The sequence below is a fragment of the Panthera leo genome, chromosome C1 (assembly GCF_018350215.1).
Source record: "Panthera leo isolate Ple1 chromosome C1, P.leo_Ple1_pat1.1, whole genome shotgun sequence".
NCBI lineage: Eukaryota > Metazoa > Chordata > Mammalia > Carnivora > Felidae > Panthera > Panthera leo.
Genome location: NC_056686.1, coordinates 186392752 through 186407508, shown reverse-complemented (window position 1 = coordinate 186407508; position 14757 = coordinate 186392752). Strand labels below are relative to the sequence as shown.

The window sequence follows — 14757 nt, the reverse complement described above, 5'->3', positions numbered from 1 at the left end:
ATGGGGATGGAAGAGGGTAGGCAGGATGGCTGGGGACCCAACAACATTTCCAGAGAACCCATGTGTTTAATCTCCTAGATGGAACTTCCTTTTCTTTCTTTTTATACCCTTTCTATTACCTGATGTGGAAATATAAGTGACAGCAAGCTCTACTCTGCTTCCCCATCAAGGCTCAAAACTCATAGGATCTCCACCTACACAGATGGCTCACTTTCTTTAGAAAGATGTTTTTTTTTTCTTTTCTTGATGTTTTGGGTGAGTGACTGGGAAAGACAATGCTCCCAGCAATATATGCTCTGTATTCACTGAGATAGAGAAGATCCAGCTGTTCTGAATACAGCTCTTTAATTAATAACTATGACAATTACACCATTATCTGATTCTCTTTGTATATGCTGACCTTGAATTTATTGCTTCTCAGGCCCACCTGAGTTCTGTTGTTTAAGGCTCTAACTTTCTTGATGGGGATTTTCATTCAATTAATTTCATTTTCTTTCATATTTTCTAAATTTTCTCAACTTTCTAAATCCTTGTGTCTCACCTTATTGATTTCCAGTATTTCCATGAGACTTTTCTTTTTGAAATATTATTTTCTGTTAATTTACTGGAACCTTGGGAGGTAGGAGAGAATAGAACCACATGTTCAGTCCATCATCTTAAAGCTCCTATATTGGTTTGTTTTATTGCCCTTTTCTAGCTTCCTGAGATGAATGCCTAAAGCATGTCTCCCCAGTATAAATGTATTGGAGTTTTTATATTCAGTAGTGTTCCATGTTCATCTAAATAATAATACAGAGTTAAACAGAATAAAAGTTAATAGTTTCCTATTTCCTCTCCTCCAGAGATGTTAGCATTTTATATCCTTTCATACATCCTTTCATGCTTACATTAGGGAGGACTTTTTGTGTCTTTTACAAAAAGGAGATTTTACATATATATATGTACATACACACCCATATACATACATACATACACACACATACATACATAATCACTATTCTTCCATTTCCTTGTCATATTTCATTTATTTTTAATTTTTCTACTAAATTTATTTAAAATAATGAGATTTTAAATGTTAGAATTTAAACTTTTTAAGGGAAATTCAAGCAAAGAAAAAAGCAAAAGAACAGGTGTGGGAAAGTCTGAGATATATTTCAAGAACTCAGAGTTAGACACATTTGTCTGAAAGGGAGAAACCATAATGGGGAATATTGAGAAACTTGTAGAAATAATTTAGTCAATGTGTTAAGGCAATTAAAAATAGCAAAAGTGGTAAGGTGCTGAAAATTTAGGAATAAAGTTGTGTTATTAACTGCTTAATATTAACATATAAACCAAAAGTGTTACAGATGGAAACATCATTCATTGAAATGTTATTTTAATTAACTTGGTATATATGAACATTCTGTCTAAAGGAGATAGTTTATCAGCAAGTGGCTTGTAGTACTATGTACTCTCAGAGTGATGGTGTCAAGTTTTCTCTAGATGAGTTGTCAGTATGGATGCACATTACTGCAGTCTTGATTGTGTGATGGAAAATTTAGGACACCTAAGATTTAGGCTACTAATCATCTGGGTAACTTGGGGCAACCAACTTCAACTTCAGATCTTGTATAAAACGAGGAGGACTGGAATATCTCTAAAGCACCTTTCATCTACAAAAATTCAGTGGTTCTGTGATTCTATACCTGCTCCTATACACCCTGATCTAGCACCAAGTGTTTCCTTAGTCAGCGTTAAGTAACCTATTTAGCAATTACAGTTTAAAGAATCATTGAAAGTGCTATATATCCCAATATCATATCAAATGCCATTTATTATTTAAAGCATTTTACAACCTTTTAAAATGAGATTACATTTGCTCTGATAATTCTATTTCTTTTCTATTTTGGTTTCTGCTTGACGTTGCTCTGTATTGTTTTGATTTTATAAATTCACTAGGCTGAATATACTATCAAGGAAGCTAAGATTATATATGCAAATGTATTATATATGTATAGATTTCTTTGATAATTGGCAAAGTAAATTATAGTAGTTATGAGAAAAATACTTATTTAGGTTTTAAATTGTTATATCTTTAATAACTATTGAAAGAATAAAATTATCTTGGGAAATATCCTTGCATAACAAGCATTCTAAAATTAAAATTTCTCTTTTTATAAGGTGATTGTTTCACCAAAGGAATATATTTCACCATCTTTCAGACCAGAATATATAGAATTCAAACCAAAATATCAGGTGAGTCCCAAATTATCCTATCCCAATAACAATTATATTTAAATACTAGTTTTCTCTAATACTTTATATAATTCAATGGTTCCTAAACCAGACTACCCATTAGAAGCATCTGGCTATCTTTGAAAAAATACATGTTCTCAGGTCCTACCTCTGACCTGATGAAACTAAATCTTGGAATGGAGTCTGGGAATCTATATTTCTCAGAAAGACCCAGGGGATTCTTATGCTATCACCTGGATATCAACTAACTTTTGAAAAATAGATATAATAAATTGTATCCATTACAATAAAGCTTAAACTACTAAGTTGAAATAAACTAAAATATTAGGCTGATTATTTCATATTTTGCCTTTTTCAACTGGATAATATATGTTATATTAACAAACACAAGAATATGTTTGGCAAAATTGGAATAAGAGACTGCATTCCAAAGACTATTTCATGATAGACTAACTTGATTCCCAGAGCTACAAAACTGCTCATGGATATTACACTGAAATTTCACTGTAATCCAGAATTTTTTTGTACTGCTCTCTCTTAACCATTTCTGAAATACCTTTCATCAAAAAGCAAAACTCTACTGTGACATGCTAAGGAGTGGGTAGAACTCATCATCATTGTTGAAATTCTCAGACCTAAAAGCAGATGATATATGCTCCCAAGTTAGTCTTTGTAAAATATTTATGATACTTTTAATGGGATATCTACTACTTGCTTTGCATTATAAAAATGTTCTATATTGCTACTAAAATGGTAAGTATTTCTATGGATAGGACTTAGATCCTGATGTTAGCCATTGTCTAAATAAGTGCAGGTAACACTGGAAATTAAGTTTTTTAAAAAACTATGTATGAATGCTGTTTAAGTATTTTAAAATATTCTAGGTAGCAGAAAAGCTCTTGGACACAAAATAGTATCAGAATTATGACTTTTAAAATTTGCATTAAAATTTTCATCATTCCAATTTCAAATATTTTAAAATAGTTTTCTCTTTATAGAAGGTAGGTGGATGAGTAGATAACTTGACAGATTTCTTAAAGAGAATTTAACTAGAAAATTTATTATAAATTCAAATAAATACTATAGAATTTCTTACCTTTTATTTTTAATATTACAGCTCCAGAAATTCAACTTTAAGAATGGTTTTGATCCTTTTATAAGGAATATAAACAACAAAATGTCAGTCAGAAAAAGGAAAGACCAAGATATGTCCAGATGCAGAAACATTTTAAGTACAGAGGTTATAGAGCATGAAGACCAAGATCCTCCTTACCCAACATATTCAAAAACTGCAAGACCTACTCATAAAACCTGGCCATGTGATCCTGGTAACACCACAGTAAAGACTTTAGACACTAAGACTAAGTTAGCCTGTGATCCTGATTTCATTACAATAAAGACTTTAGACACTAAGAGTAATTTCGCCCGTGATCCCACTATGACCACACTAACGACTTTAGATAGTAAGAATAAATTAAAAGAAAGACTACCAAATGTATCTCTACCAAACTTTGAAGGAGAATCATCAATGACTGGAAATGTAAATACATGTCGCCTCTCAAAATCATTAAGTCTTACTTCCCACCTAGAAAATTTAAAACAATCAGTGATGCTCAAGTCAATTTTAGGTAAAAATCTGCAAGACCTATCAGATGAATTATTTTCTAAACCAAAGGTTCCTATGGACACTGAAACAAGAAAGAAAAGTCGTAGTTCTCCACTTTTACATGTTCATGATGAACCACCAACTAGTGTGGAAAACAAAGTATTTGAAAAAGTTCAAGGTTTAAATAGCTTGCTTTCAGAAAAATACATTGTAAGTTCAAAGTCTCTTTTAAGACAAAAAATTAAAGATATTCCTGCAGATTCACTTTCAGTAGGTGAACCAAGAAATTCTCCAGAGGTAGAAAGGGAATTTGTCTCTGAAAAACACTTGGAGTCTGGTGAGATTGATTTTCCAATTAAAAAAAATAATTTCAAAAAGAAAAATTCAAAAATTGAAGTGTCTAGTTCCCAACCAGGTGTAAGTAGCATTGCACATGATTATGTTATAAAGCAAATATTCACTGCACCTATCTTCTCAGAGTTGGAAATGGGAGTGAAAGAATCGAGTGAGATACCAATAAATTTGCAGAATCAATTACCCACTGCTTGGGAGAGTTTATCTTCAAACATTCTACTTCGCTATGAAGAAAATGATGATGAAATAGAATTGCCACAGGCCAAATCTGTTATAAGCCAGATAATACAAGCATTTCCTGTAGATAGTCTTTTAGAATCTGGGGTAATCAAAGTGATAGAATTAAATAAAGAATATCAAAAGAGTTCCATGCTGGATACAGAGACAGCATTTGCTGAAGAAGAGCCAAAGTATTCCACAGAGGATTGTTCAGAAACCCAAAGTAAAACAGTACCTCTTTCAGAGCAGAATATACTCATCATTCCCAAAGAAACTACTTCTTTTAATAGAGTCGGATATGTGGATGAAAGCCAAAACATACCCCTACAAGATCCAAAATATCAGTTAACACCAGATAAAAAAACAGATACGCTAAATAACAGTCAGAGGTTTGATAGAGAAGAAAATGATCTGAATTCTACTTTAGAAAATTTAAGTAACTCATTAATGGGTAAACTTAATGATTCAGATGTAATAATGTTAAAATCCTTTTTAAAACATATGTTTAATATTTTTTTCAAATATAATCAGTCTGAAAGAAGACAACTAGAAAAAGAATTAGAAAGATTAATCCAGCATCCTTTTCCAAATAATACAGAAGACCTTGAAGAAATCAAAGAGAATTTTGATAAAGCAGATAAATTAGACAGTAAGCCTATTTTGAATCCAAAGCTGCGTGTATTTCTAGAAGAACTCTCAGAGTCAGAAATAAAAAATTTAAAATCTGAACTAAGTAAACATATCCAACATTACCTTGTAGAAAGACTTTCAGAATCTGGACACATCACTGAAGAAGACTTACCAAAAATCTATCACAATCTATATTTGATGAATGAGAAAGCAGAACCAAAAGGGCAGAATATTTTTCTAGAAAAATATTCAGAAACTGTGAAAGAAATCATGTCTTTTGTAAGTAATTTTAATCATCATTTCATAGATAAACATTTGGAAATAAAGCTAAGATCTTTTTTAAATGAAATTCTCCAAAACTATTTCCTAAAAAACCTTTCAGAAAGCAGTTTATTTAAAGAGACAGAATCTGAGACTATACACTCAAACATGTCTTCTCTAAGATCTAGAAGTGCCTCAATATCTTTTCATGAGTTAGGACAAGACACTTCAAGGGGGAGTTTTGGTGAAAGACTTGACATACACATGAAATATCCTTTAAGTAAATCTCTACAAAACTATCTTATAGGTTTATCAGAAAATGAAGTATTAAATCTAAGAGCTGATTTAAGCAAACACCTCCAGAGTCTTTTTATAGAAAAACTTTCAAAATCAGGACTAATAACTGAAAGTCAATTAGAGGGGATCAACCAGCATATAAATTTGATCAATACTAGATCCATACCATTAAAATGTGTATCACCAGAATTATCTTTTAGAAAAGAAAATCAATTTATGGAGGAGATTTCAGAAAGGCAAAATAAATATTCAAAAATTGTTCAAAAAACCACTTTACAAAAAGTTCCTGAGGATAGACTTATAGCAACAGAACTGACCAAAGAGAAAGAAAAAGAATATTTTTCCTTACAGAATATTAAGGAAAATCCATCAATAATTGAGGAACAGCAAAGATACTGTCCTAAAGAAGGAGCCAAAACACTGAAATTAATTAAAGCACAACCTTCTTTCAACAAAAATACCCAAGCAATTCCATTAAATAAGTCATCAGAAAGACTTACAGATACAGTACTTAAGAAACAAAGGAGTGAACATAGTTTTATGCAGCTTCTTCGAGCAGAAAATTGTGACTTTAAAACAGAAGTTCAAGACCCGCATAGTTGGAGTGGTAAATCAAAAACAGCTCAGTCAAATGCTTGCTTTGAAAAGACACTAAAAACGAAGTCTCTTGAAAAAAAAGAGCATAATAACATCTATAAATTGATGGCACAAGAAAAACTTGAAACAGTACTGTCACCATATCCAAGAATTCCTAATTGCAAAATGCGAGATGAAAATGAAGAATATATATACAGATACACCTTTCCTTCCAGGCAGACTAACACTTTAACTCATTTCAATTTAGAGGCTGGGGAGAAATCAAAGTTAGAAGACCAGTATTTTCAGAGATTGAAAGGAAATAATAATAATAATAAAAAACATTTAGTAACATTTGCACAATACAAAAAAATACAAACTCTTTCTCTAAAGACAAATGGAATTTGCAATGAAAAATGTGCCAAATTCCCTGAATTACAGTCGTTTAAATATAAAGTTGTGGAAGCTGAGAAAAACTCAAAACCATCCCTCTTCCCAGCAGTATTAAAGAGAGAAAATGTAAAGCCCAAGGTCCGAAAAGAAAGAGACCATGTCAACAAACAAAAGAAGTCATTTAGCAAACTAGTTAGGATACTACCAACCACACTGCCCACCGCGAGAATTCTAAGGAAATCTGTTCCAAGGACATTGCTTCATTGGACTGCAAGAAGAACTATACATGTAATACTGTTTTTCTAAGTCTACTACTTTTGTATTTGGCAAGAATTGTAAATAATCTATTTTAGGGCATATATATCTCTATGCAAGTGTGTATATAACCTTCATAGATAACCCCCAAGATATACAGACCTTCAAATTAAAAAAAAAAAAAATTTCTTCCGACATTCAGATTTCACCTTACCCAATTAAAAATGCAGTCACAAAATCAGGGGACTCAGTGCCTTAGTATAAAATAGATAAAGGGTACTCCCTCTGGAGCATGAATTAGAAAGGCACCCTTTCCTCAGGGAAGACTGTAGACTGAGTATCTAGAGCCAAAGCACATAGCCCTGTCTATGGAAAACTGGCTGGATTTCAGCCGTGACTCAACGCCTCAGCCAGGGGCTGCAGTACAGGCACAACCTATACAATTATTGGCAGTGGCTGTATACTATGAAAACATAGCTGGGATTTTGTTTTCATGCAAATATAAGTATTTTTCAGATTACTGAATTATCTTTGTTTCAGTAAACAAAGATATTATGTGTCAGTTATTGTGATAAGCATTAGGATATGCAAAATTTACAATCTATTGGATTATGAGTGGAAAATTTTTAATTTAACTTCTACTCTCTTCTATTACCACTGCCCTTCTTTTATCTTATGTGCTGAGAAATTTGAGAATTCAAATCTATTTATAATATTAACATAAAACAGTTAGGAAGGTAAAACTGCTACCAGACTTCATACAAACCATTCTGAAGCAAAGTTAAAATCTAGAAATAGAAGGGACTTTAATTTTCTGGACTGCTGCTCTTCTCTGTTAGTATATATAGACAGGCATGACACACAATTGGGAGAACCCATAAATCCCAAAATGATATTACATAATTTGATGTGCATAATCCTTTGAATGAGAAAATAGATTTATAACAGTTGCTTTGAATTTGCTTTCCATAGCAAAGCAAATATTTACCTTTAGTAAATAGTAAAACTAGTAGCTGGGAATATATTATCAATTTAGCGTATACCAACTTTGGATTTCTCTTTTCTGTCTAAAGTTGGTAATTTAGCATTGAGTGAGCATATGTGCCTACTGGAAAAAGGAAGTAGAAGATGCGTCCATAATTTGGGGAAAGTAAAGACTTTCTGAAGTTCCTGTGGACAAATGGAATCTTTAATGTCACTTTTCCAAACAGAAGAAATTGTGTTTTTATTATATCATATGAGATCATACAGGGTCTCAGAAACTTTATCCTAAGAGTGGGCAAGAGAGGTAGAGTTATCTTTACTTTCCTCTGTTAAACCAAAGTACCTAAAGTTTTCTCTCTAGTGAAGTTGACAACAGAGAAAGAGAATTGAATGGTAGGAGGGCGTTATCAGATCATCAGAAAGACTTGCTCATCTGATTCTTTTCTAAAATCTGAGAATCTCTCAAAGGAATCAAAATGGAAGACAGAGAAATTGAGTTGTAGGAGCATCCAGAAAATAACCAGTTGTGTGGGTGTCCATGCCCTTCCACTGGTATTCTAGTATCAGTTATCTAATCTGTGAAGCAAGAATTATATATTACTCACCAAAGTAGCAGAAATTCCCTTAATAATGTGGCTTACCTAATTGCTCCCCTTAACATAAGAGGGGAGAGGAAGAATGTTTCCTTGCCTTCTTCAAACCCAGGCAAAATTGTAAAGTAGATAGAATTTGTCTTTATACTCTTTATACCTCCTTTTCTGTAAATCTCTTTCTTACTGCCTCAATTCTTCTCAGTCCTGCACAACCTCTTCTCACCCTCCAATTCTATTAATTCATTCCCACCTTGTCTCCAAATCAGAGTATCTTATTCCTTTGGTGTGGCCATCTCTGCAAAGCGTTAAGGGACAAGATGTTCAAACTGCAGAGGAAACTAGTTTATACTAGTTTAGGAATGACTAATAGTTCCATTCCCTCTTAGGGATAATTGTAGGTTATTACATGTTTATTATAAAATATAGCCATAGTATATACATTTGAAAAAAGATAAAAGGAAAACAAAGCCCATAATCCCACCACCTTAACCATCATTTTAAAAAGTTGGTGTGTATTCTTCCAGTTATTTTCCTAAATGTTTTACTTGTTTACTTTCAGAATGTACATAATTTTTTTACTTTAATATAAATGGTATGACTGTATCTTTATATCCCAGGCTCTTTATGTATGTGTGAAAGTATATTAAAGAAGATGTTTATTACTTTTTAAAAAAGAATGAAACCCTGGATAATATAAAGTACGAGTTCATGACTTATATTTGGGATTGGGGAAATTTTGTTTTGGAGAAGAATAATAGAGTTCTTCTGGCTGACTGGCTTTGTCTAAAAGTCAGTTTTAGACTTTTGTCTAAAAGCCAGTTTTAGACTGGGTGGCTCAGTCAGTTAAACATCTAACTCTTGACTTTGGCTCAGGCCATGATCCCAGGGCCATGAGATCAAGTCCCGCATGGGTCTCTGTGCTGAGTGTACGGAGTATGGAGTCTGTTTAAGATTCTCTCTATCTCTCTGCCCCTCCCCAACCTGCATGTGTGTACTCTCTTTCTCTCTCTCTTAAAAAAGAAAAAAGAAAAACAGATCCTTTGAAATAATGACACTTATTTTTTAAAGCATGTTTTCTATGATAGTATTTAATAGGAGGCATTGGGTGTAGGATCTGATTTTGGGGGCTGCCTATAAAATATTTGGTGCTCTCATTCTTTGTCTTTAACTGTTGATGTTACAAACTCTAGTTCTTATAAATTTAAAATGTTCTTTTAAGAAAACTAACTCACCAACCTGATCTTTTATTTTAATATTTAGGATTGTTCGGATAGATTTGAGGATATACCTGTGAGCTCATTTAAGCATGTTGAACAAGCAAAATCAAGAGCAACGCTTTTAGGAAAGAGCCCAAATGATAGCCATAATCAGTTAAAACACTTTGCAAGACTGAATACTGCTCCAGAGGTTAACAAACGACGAGAAAACTACAATGGAAAATTTACAAGTCCTCGAATGGTTTCAGCAGACTTAGTTCATATAAATGATGCAATCCCAGATTATGAAATCCATAGAATGCGGCAAAAAAAGAAATTAAAAGAAAATATTGAAAAGTGTTCACTCATTTGTGATATTATCCAAATGTTAAAAGTCCAGAATGATATGTAAGATCAACACTCATAATATCATTTCTCCAGTTAACAAAATGGTTTGGAGATCTGTCCTTTTATGTGATAGAAGTCAGCAACCAAATTTCATCTTGTTAGAACCATTTTGTTTTAATTAAAATGAAAAAGAAGCACTTTTGATGTAAATGTGTTTTTGTTTATGAACCTTAAGAAAAAACCAAAAAACACATATTCAGTTCATATTTGCTAAGTTTTATTTTCCAGCTTTTCCCCCTTTTCACTAGATAACAATATCACCAGTTGATAGTTCTCTGATTTCCCAAATCTTTGTTATTCTCTAAATTATTCCTGTCCACCCAGTTTTCAGGGTCTTTACAGTTATTTATGTTTAGCCTTTTGTTATTAATATACTCTTATTTTTCAATTCTAATATTTTCAGATTCCACAGTATGTGATTCTCTGGGCTTATAGAACATCTATTAATTTTAATATCATCTGATAACTGCTTATTTATTTATTTTTATGGTTACACTATAAATAAAGATAATAACAGATTTCATACTAATTCCCGAGGCACCTCCTAACTTACTTACCTTTCTAACTTACTCAAAAAACTATATAAGGGCCTCTTTAGTAGCATGAAAGTTAGGAAACCACATAAAACTGTAGAAACTGCAAAAATAGCAAAATTGACATCAGATTTAAATCAGAGACTTACAAGAATTGGTTCTGTTCTTTTTTAAAATTCAAGTATAATTAACATACAGTGTTATATTCAACAATTTTATATATTACTCAGTGCCCATCTAGGCAAGTGTACTCTTTTTTTTTTTTAAGACTAGGTTTTAATGTTTATTTATTTTTGAGAAAGTGAGACAGAGCATGAATGGGGGAGGGGCAGAGAGATAGGGAGTCGCAGAATCTGAAGCAGGCTCCAGGCTCCAAGCTGTCTGCACAGAGCCCAATGCGGGGCTTGAACCCACGAACCATGAGATCATGACCCGAGCTGAAGTTGGACCCTTAACCGACTGAGCCACCCAGGTGCCCTATAGGCAAGTGTACTCTTAATCTCCTTCCCCAATTTCACCCATCCCCTCATACCCTCCCCTCTGGTAGTCTTCAGTTTGTTCTTAAGAGTCTGTTTTTGTTGTTGTTTCTGTCTTTTTTTGTTGTTCATTTGTTTCTTAAAAATACATGAGTGAAATCATATGGTATTTGTCTTTCTCTGACTGACTTATTTCCCTTAGCATTATACCCTCTAGATCTCTTCATATTGTTGCAAATGATAAAATTTCATTCTTTTTTATGGCTGAGTAACATTCCAATGGGGTGTGTGTATCATATCTTCTCTATCCATTTTTCTATCAGTGTGTACTTGAGTTGCTTCCATATCTTGGCTATTGTAAATAATGCAAGAAACATAAGGGTGCATATCTTTTCAAATTAGTGTTTTTATATTCTTTAGGTAAATACCCACTAGTGGAATTACTGTTTCATGTAAGAATTCTATTTCTAATTTTTTGTAAAACCTCCAAACTGGTTTCCACAGTAGCTGTACCAGTTTGCATTCCTACCACCAGTGCAGCAGGATTTGTTTTCTTCACATCCTTACCAACACTTGTTATTTTTTTCTGTTTTTTATGTTAGCCATTCTGAAAGCCATGATTTCCCTTGTGGTTTTGATTTGCAGTTTTCTGATGGTGAGTAATGTTGAGCATCTTTTCATGTGTCTGTTGGCTATGTGTATATCTTCTTTGGAAAAACTTCTCTTCATCTCCTCTGCCCATTTTTAAATTGGATTATTTGTTTCTTTTGGGGTTGAGTTGTATAAATTCTTTATATGGTTTGGATACTAATGCTTTATCAGATATATCATTTGTAATTATTTTCTCACATTCAGTAGGTTGTGCTTTTGTTTTGTTGATGGTTTCTGTTGCTGTGCAAAATCTTTTTATTTTATTTCTATGGCTGATATCAAAGAAATTACTGCCTATGTTTTCTTCCAGTAATTTCATGGTTTCAGGTCTTATATTTAGGTATTTAATCTATATTGAGTTTTTGTATATGGTATAAGAAAGTGGTCCTGTTTCATTCTTTTGCATGTAGTTGTCCAGTTTTCCCAACCTCATTTGTTGAAGAGACTGCCTTTCTCCCATTGGATATTCTTACTTCCTTTGTTGTAGATGAATTGATCTTAAAAGTGTGGGTTTATTTCTGGGCCTTCTACTCTGTTCTACTGATCTATATGTTCATTTTTGTGCCAGTCATACTGTTTTGATTACTACCTTGAAATCTAGGATTGTGATACCTCTAGTTTTGTCTTTGTTTCTCAAGATTGCTTTGGCTATTCAAGGTCTTCTTTGGTTCCATACAAATTTTTGGATTATTTGTTCTAGTTTTGTGAAAAATGCTCTTGGTAGTTTGATAGGGATTGCATTAATCTGCAGATGGCCTTGGTTACTGGGTAGTAGGGACATTTTAACAATATTGGTTCTTATGTCATCTTCAATTTCTTTCATCAATGTTTTACAGTTTTCAGAGTACAGATCTTTCACCTCCTTGGTTAAGTTTATTTCCAGGTATTGTTTTGGTGTAATTGTAAATGGGATAGTTTTCTTAATTTCTCTTTCTGCTACTTCATTATTAGTGTGTAGAAATGCAACTGATTTATGATATTAACATTGTATCCTGTGACTTTATTGAATTAATTTATCAGTTCTGGTAGTTTTTTGGTGGTATCTTTAGCATTTTCTATACATAGTATCATGTCATCTGCAAATAGTGAATGTTTGACTTCTTCTTTACTGATTTAGATACCTTTTATTTATTTTTGTTGTCTGATTGCTGTGGCTAGGACTACTAGTACTTTGTTGAATAAAAGTGGTGAGTGTGGACATCCTTGTCTAGTTCCTGAATTTAGAGGGAAAGTTCTCAGCATTTCACCATTGAGTATGATGTTAGCTATGGGTTTTTCATATATGGCCTTTATTATGTTGAAATATGTTTCTCTAAACTTAATTTGTTGACAGTTTTTTTTATCATGAATGGATATTGTACTTTATCAAATGCTTTTTCTGCATGTGTTGATCATATGGTTTTTATCCTTTTTCTTATTAATGTGATGTGTAGTGTCAATTGATTTGCAAATATTGAACCATCTTGCATCCCAGGAATAAATTCCACTTTATTGTGGTGAGTGATTATTTAAATGTATTATTGTATTCCATTTGTTAATATTTTGTTCAGAATTTTTGCATCTATGTTCATCAGAGAAATTGGCCTGTAGTTTTAGGCTTTTTTCCCATACTGTCATTATCTGGTTTTGGTATCAGGGTAATACTGACTTCCTGGAATGAATTTGGAAGCTTTCCTTCCTCTTCTATTTTTGGAATTTGAGAAGAATAGATATTACCTCTTCATTAAATGTTTGGTAGAATTCCCCTGTGAAGCCGTCTGGTCCTGGACTTATGTTTGTTGAAAAGTTTTTTGATTACTAACAATATCATTGTTAGTAATTTCTGTGTTCAAATTTTCTATTTCTCCCTGACTCAGTTTTGGAAGTTTATATTGTTCTAAGACTTTATTTATTTCTTCTAGGTTGTCCAATTTGTTGGCATATACTTTTTCACAATATTGTCTTACAATCCTTTGTATTTCTGTGGTGGTGTTATTTCTCCTCTTTCAGTTTTAGTTTTGAGTTCTCTCTGTCTCTCTGTCTCTCTTAATTTTGATGAGTCTGGCTAAAGATTTATCACTTTTGTTGACATTTCAAAGAACCAGCTCCTGGTTTCATTGATCTGTTGTTTTTTAGTTTTGATTTCATTTATTTCTCTTCTAATCTTCATTATTTCCTAACATTGACTTTGGGTTTTGTTTGTTCTTCTTTTTCTAGGTCCTTTAGGTGTAAAGTTAGGTTGTTTGAGATTTTTCTTACTTCTCCAGGTAGGCCTGTATTGCTACTATCTTCCCTTTTAGAACAGCTTCTTCTGCATCCCAAAGATTTTGGACCATTGTGTTCTCATTTTCATTTGCCTTGATGTATATTTTGATTTCCTCTTTGATTTCTTTGTTGACTCATTCATTGCTTTGTAGCGTGTTAATTAATGTCCATGTATTTGTGTTCTTTCCATATTTTTTCTTGTGGTTGATTTCTAGTTTCATAACATGTGGTCAGAAAGATGTATGATATGATTTCAATCTCTTCAAATATGTTGAGACTGTGGCCTAATGTGATCTATTCTGGAAAATGTTCCATGTGCACTTGCAAAGGATGTTTTAGGATAAAATGTTCTGTATATATCTGTTAGCTGCATCTGGTCCAATGTGTCATTAAAAGTCACTGTTTCTTGTTGATTTTCTATGTGGATGATGTCTCCATTGCTTAAGTAGGATGTTTAGGTTGCTTACTATTATTCTATTGCTATATACGTTTCTTCTTTTATGTTCCTTAATAGTTGCTTTATGTATTTTGGTGCTTTTGTGTTGGGTGTATAAACATTTACAGTCATTATATCTTCTTGTTGGATTGTTCCCTTTATGGTTATGTATTGTCCTTCTTTGTCTTTTTTTTTTTCCTAAGGTCTATTTTGTCTGATATAATATTGTTACCCCAGCTTTCTTTTCACTTCCATTTGCATGATAAAAGTTTTTCCATCCTTTCATTTTCAATTTGCATGTGTCTTTAGATCTGAAATGAGTCTCTTATAGGCAGTATATAGATGGGTCTTGCTTTTTCATCCATACAGTCACCCTATGTCTTTGATTGCAGCTTTTGGTCCATTTA

General features: G+C 32.7%; 1 protein-coding gene across 7 annotated transcripts in view; it reads left to right on the top strand.

The window, feature by feature from the left end:
- C2CD6 (C2 calcium dependent domain containing 6) overlaps window positions 1-10147 on the top strand; it is a 160229-nt gene extending 150082 nt beyond the window's left edge. For 5 of the 7 annotated variants that reach the window (XM_042949720.1, XM_042949719.1, XM_042949722.1 and 2 more), the window contains 3 exons: window positions 2164-2238; window positions 3356-6862; window positions 9667-10147. In XM_042949720.1, the coding sequence (XP_042805654.1) occupies window positions 2164-2238; window positions 3356-6862; window positions 9667-10014 (3930 nt within the window). In that variant the 3' untranslated portion in view covers window positions 10015-10147. The remainder of the gene's footprint in view (window positions 1-2163; window positions 2239-3355; window positions 6863-9666) is intronic. The other 2 variants (XM_042949723.1, XM_042949724.1) reach the window with 2 other exon arrangements.
- Window positions 10148-14757: the final 4610 nt, after the last annotated feature.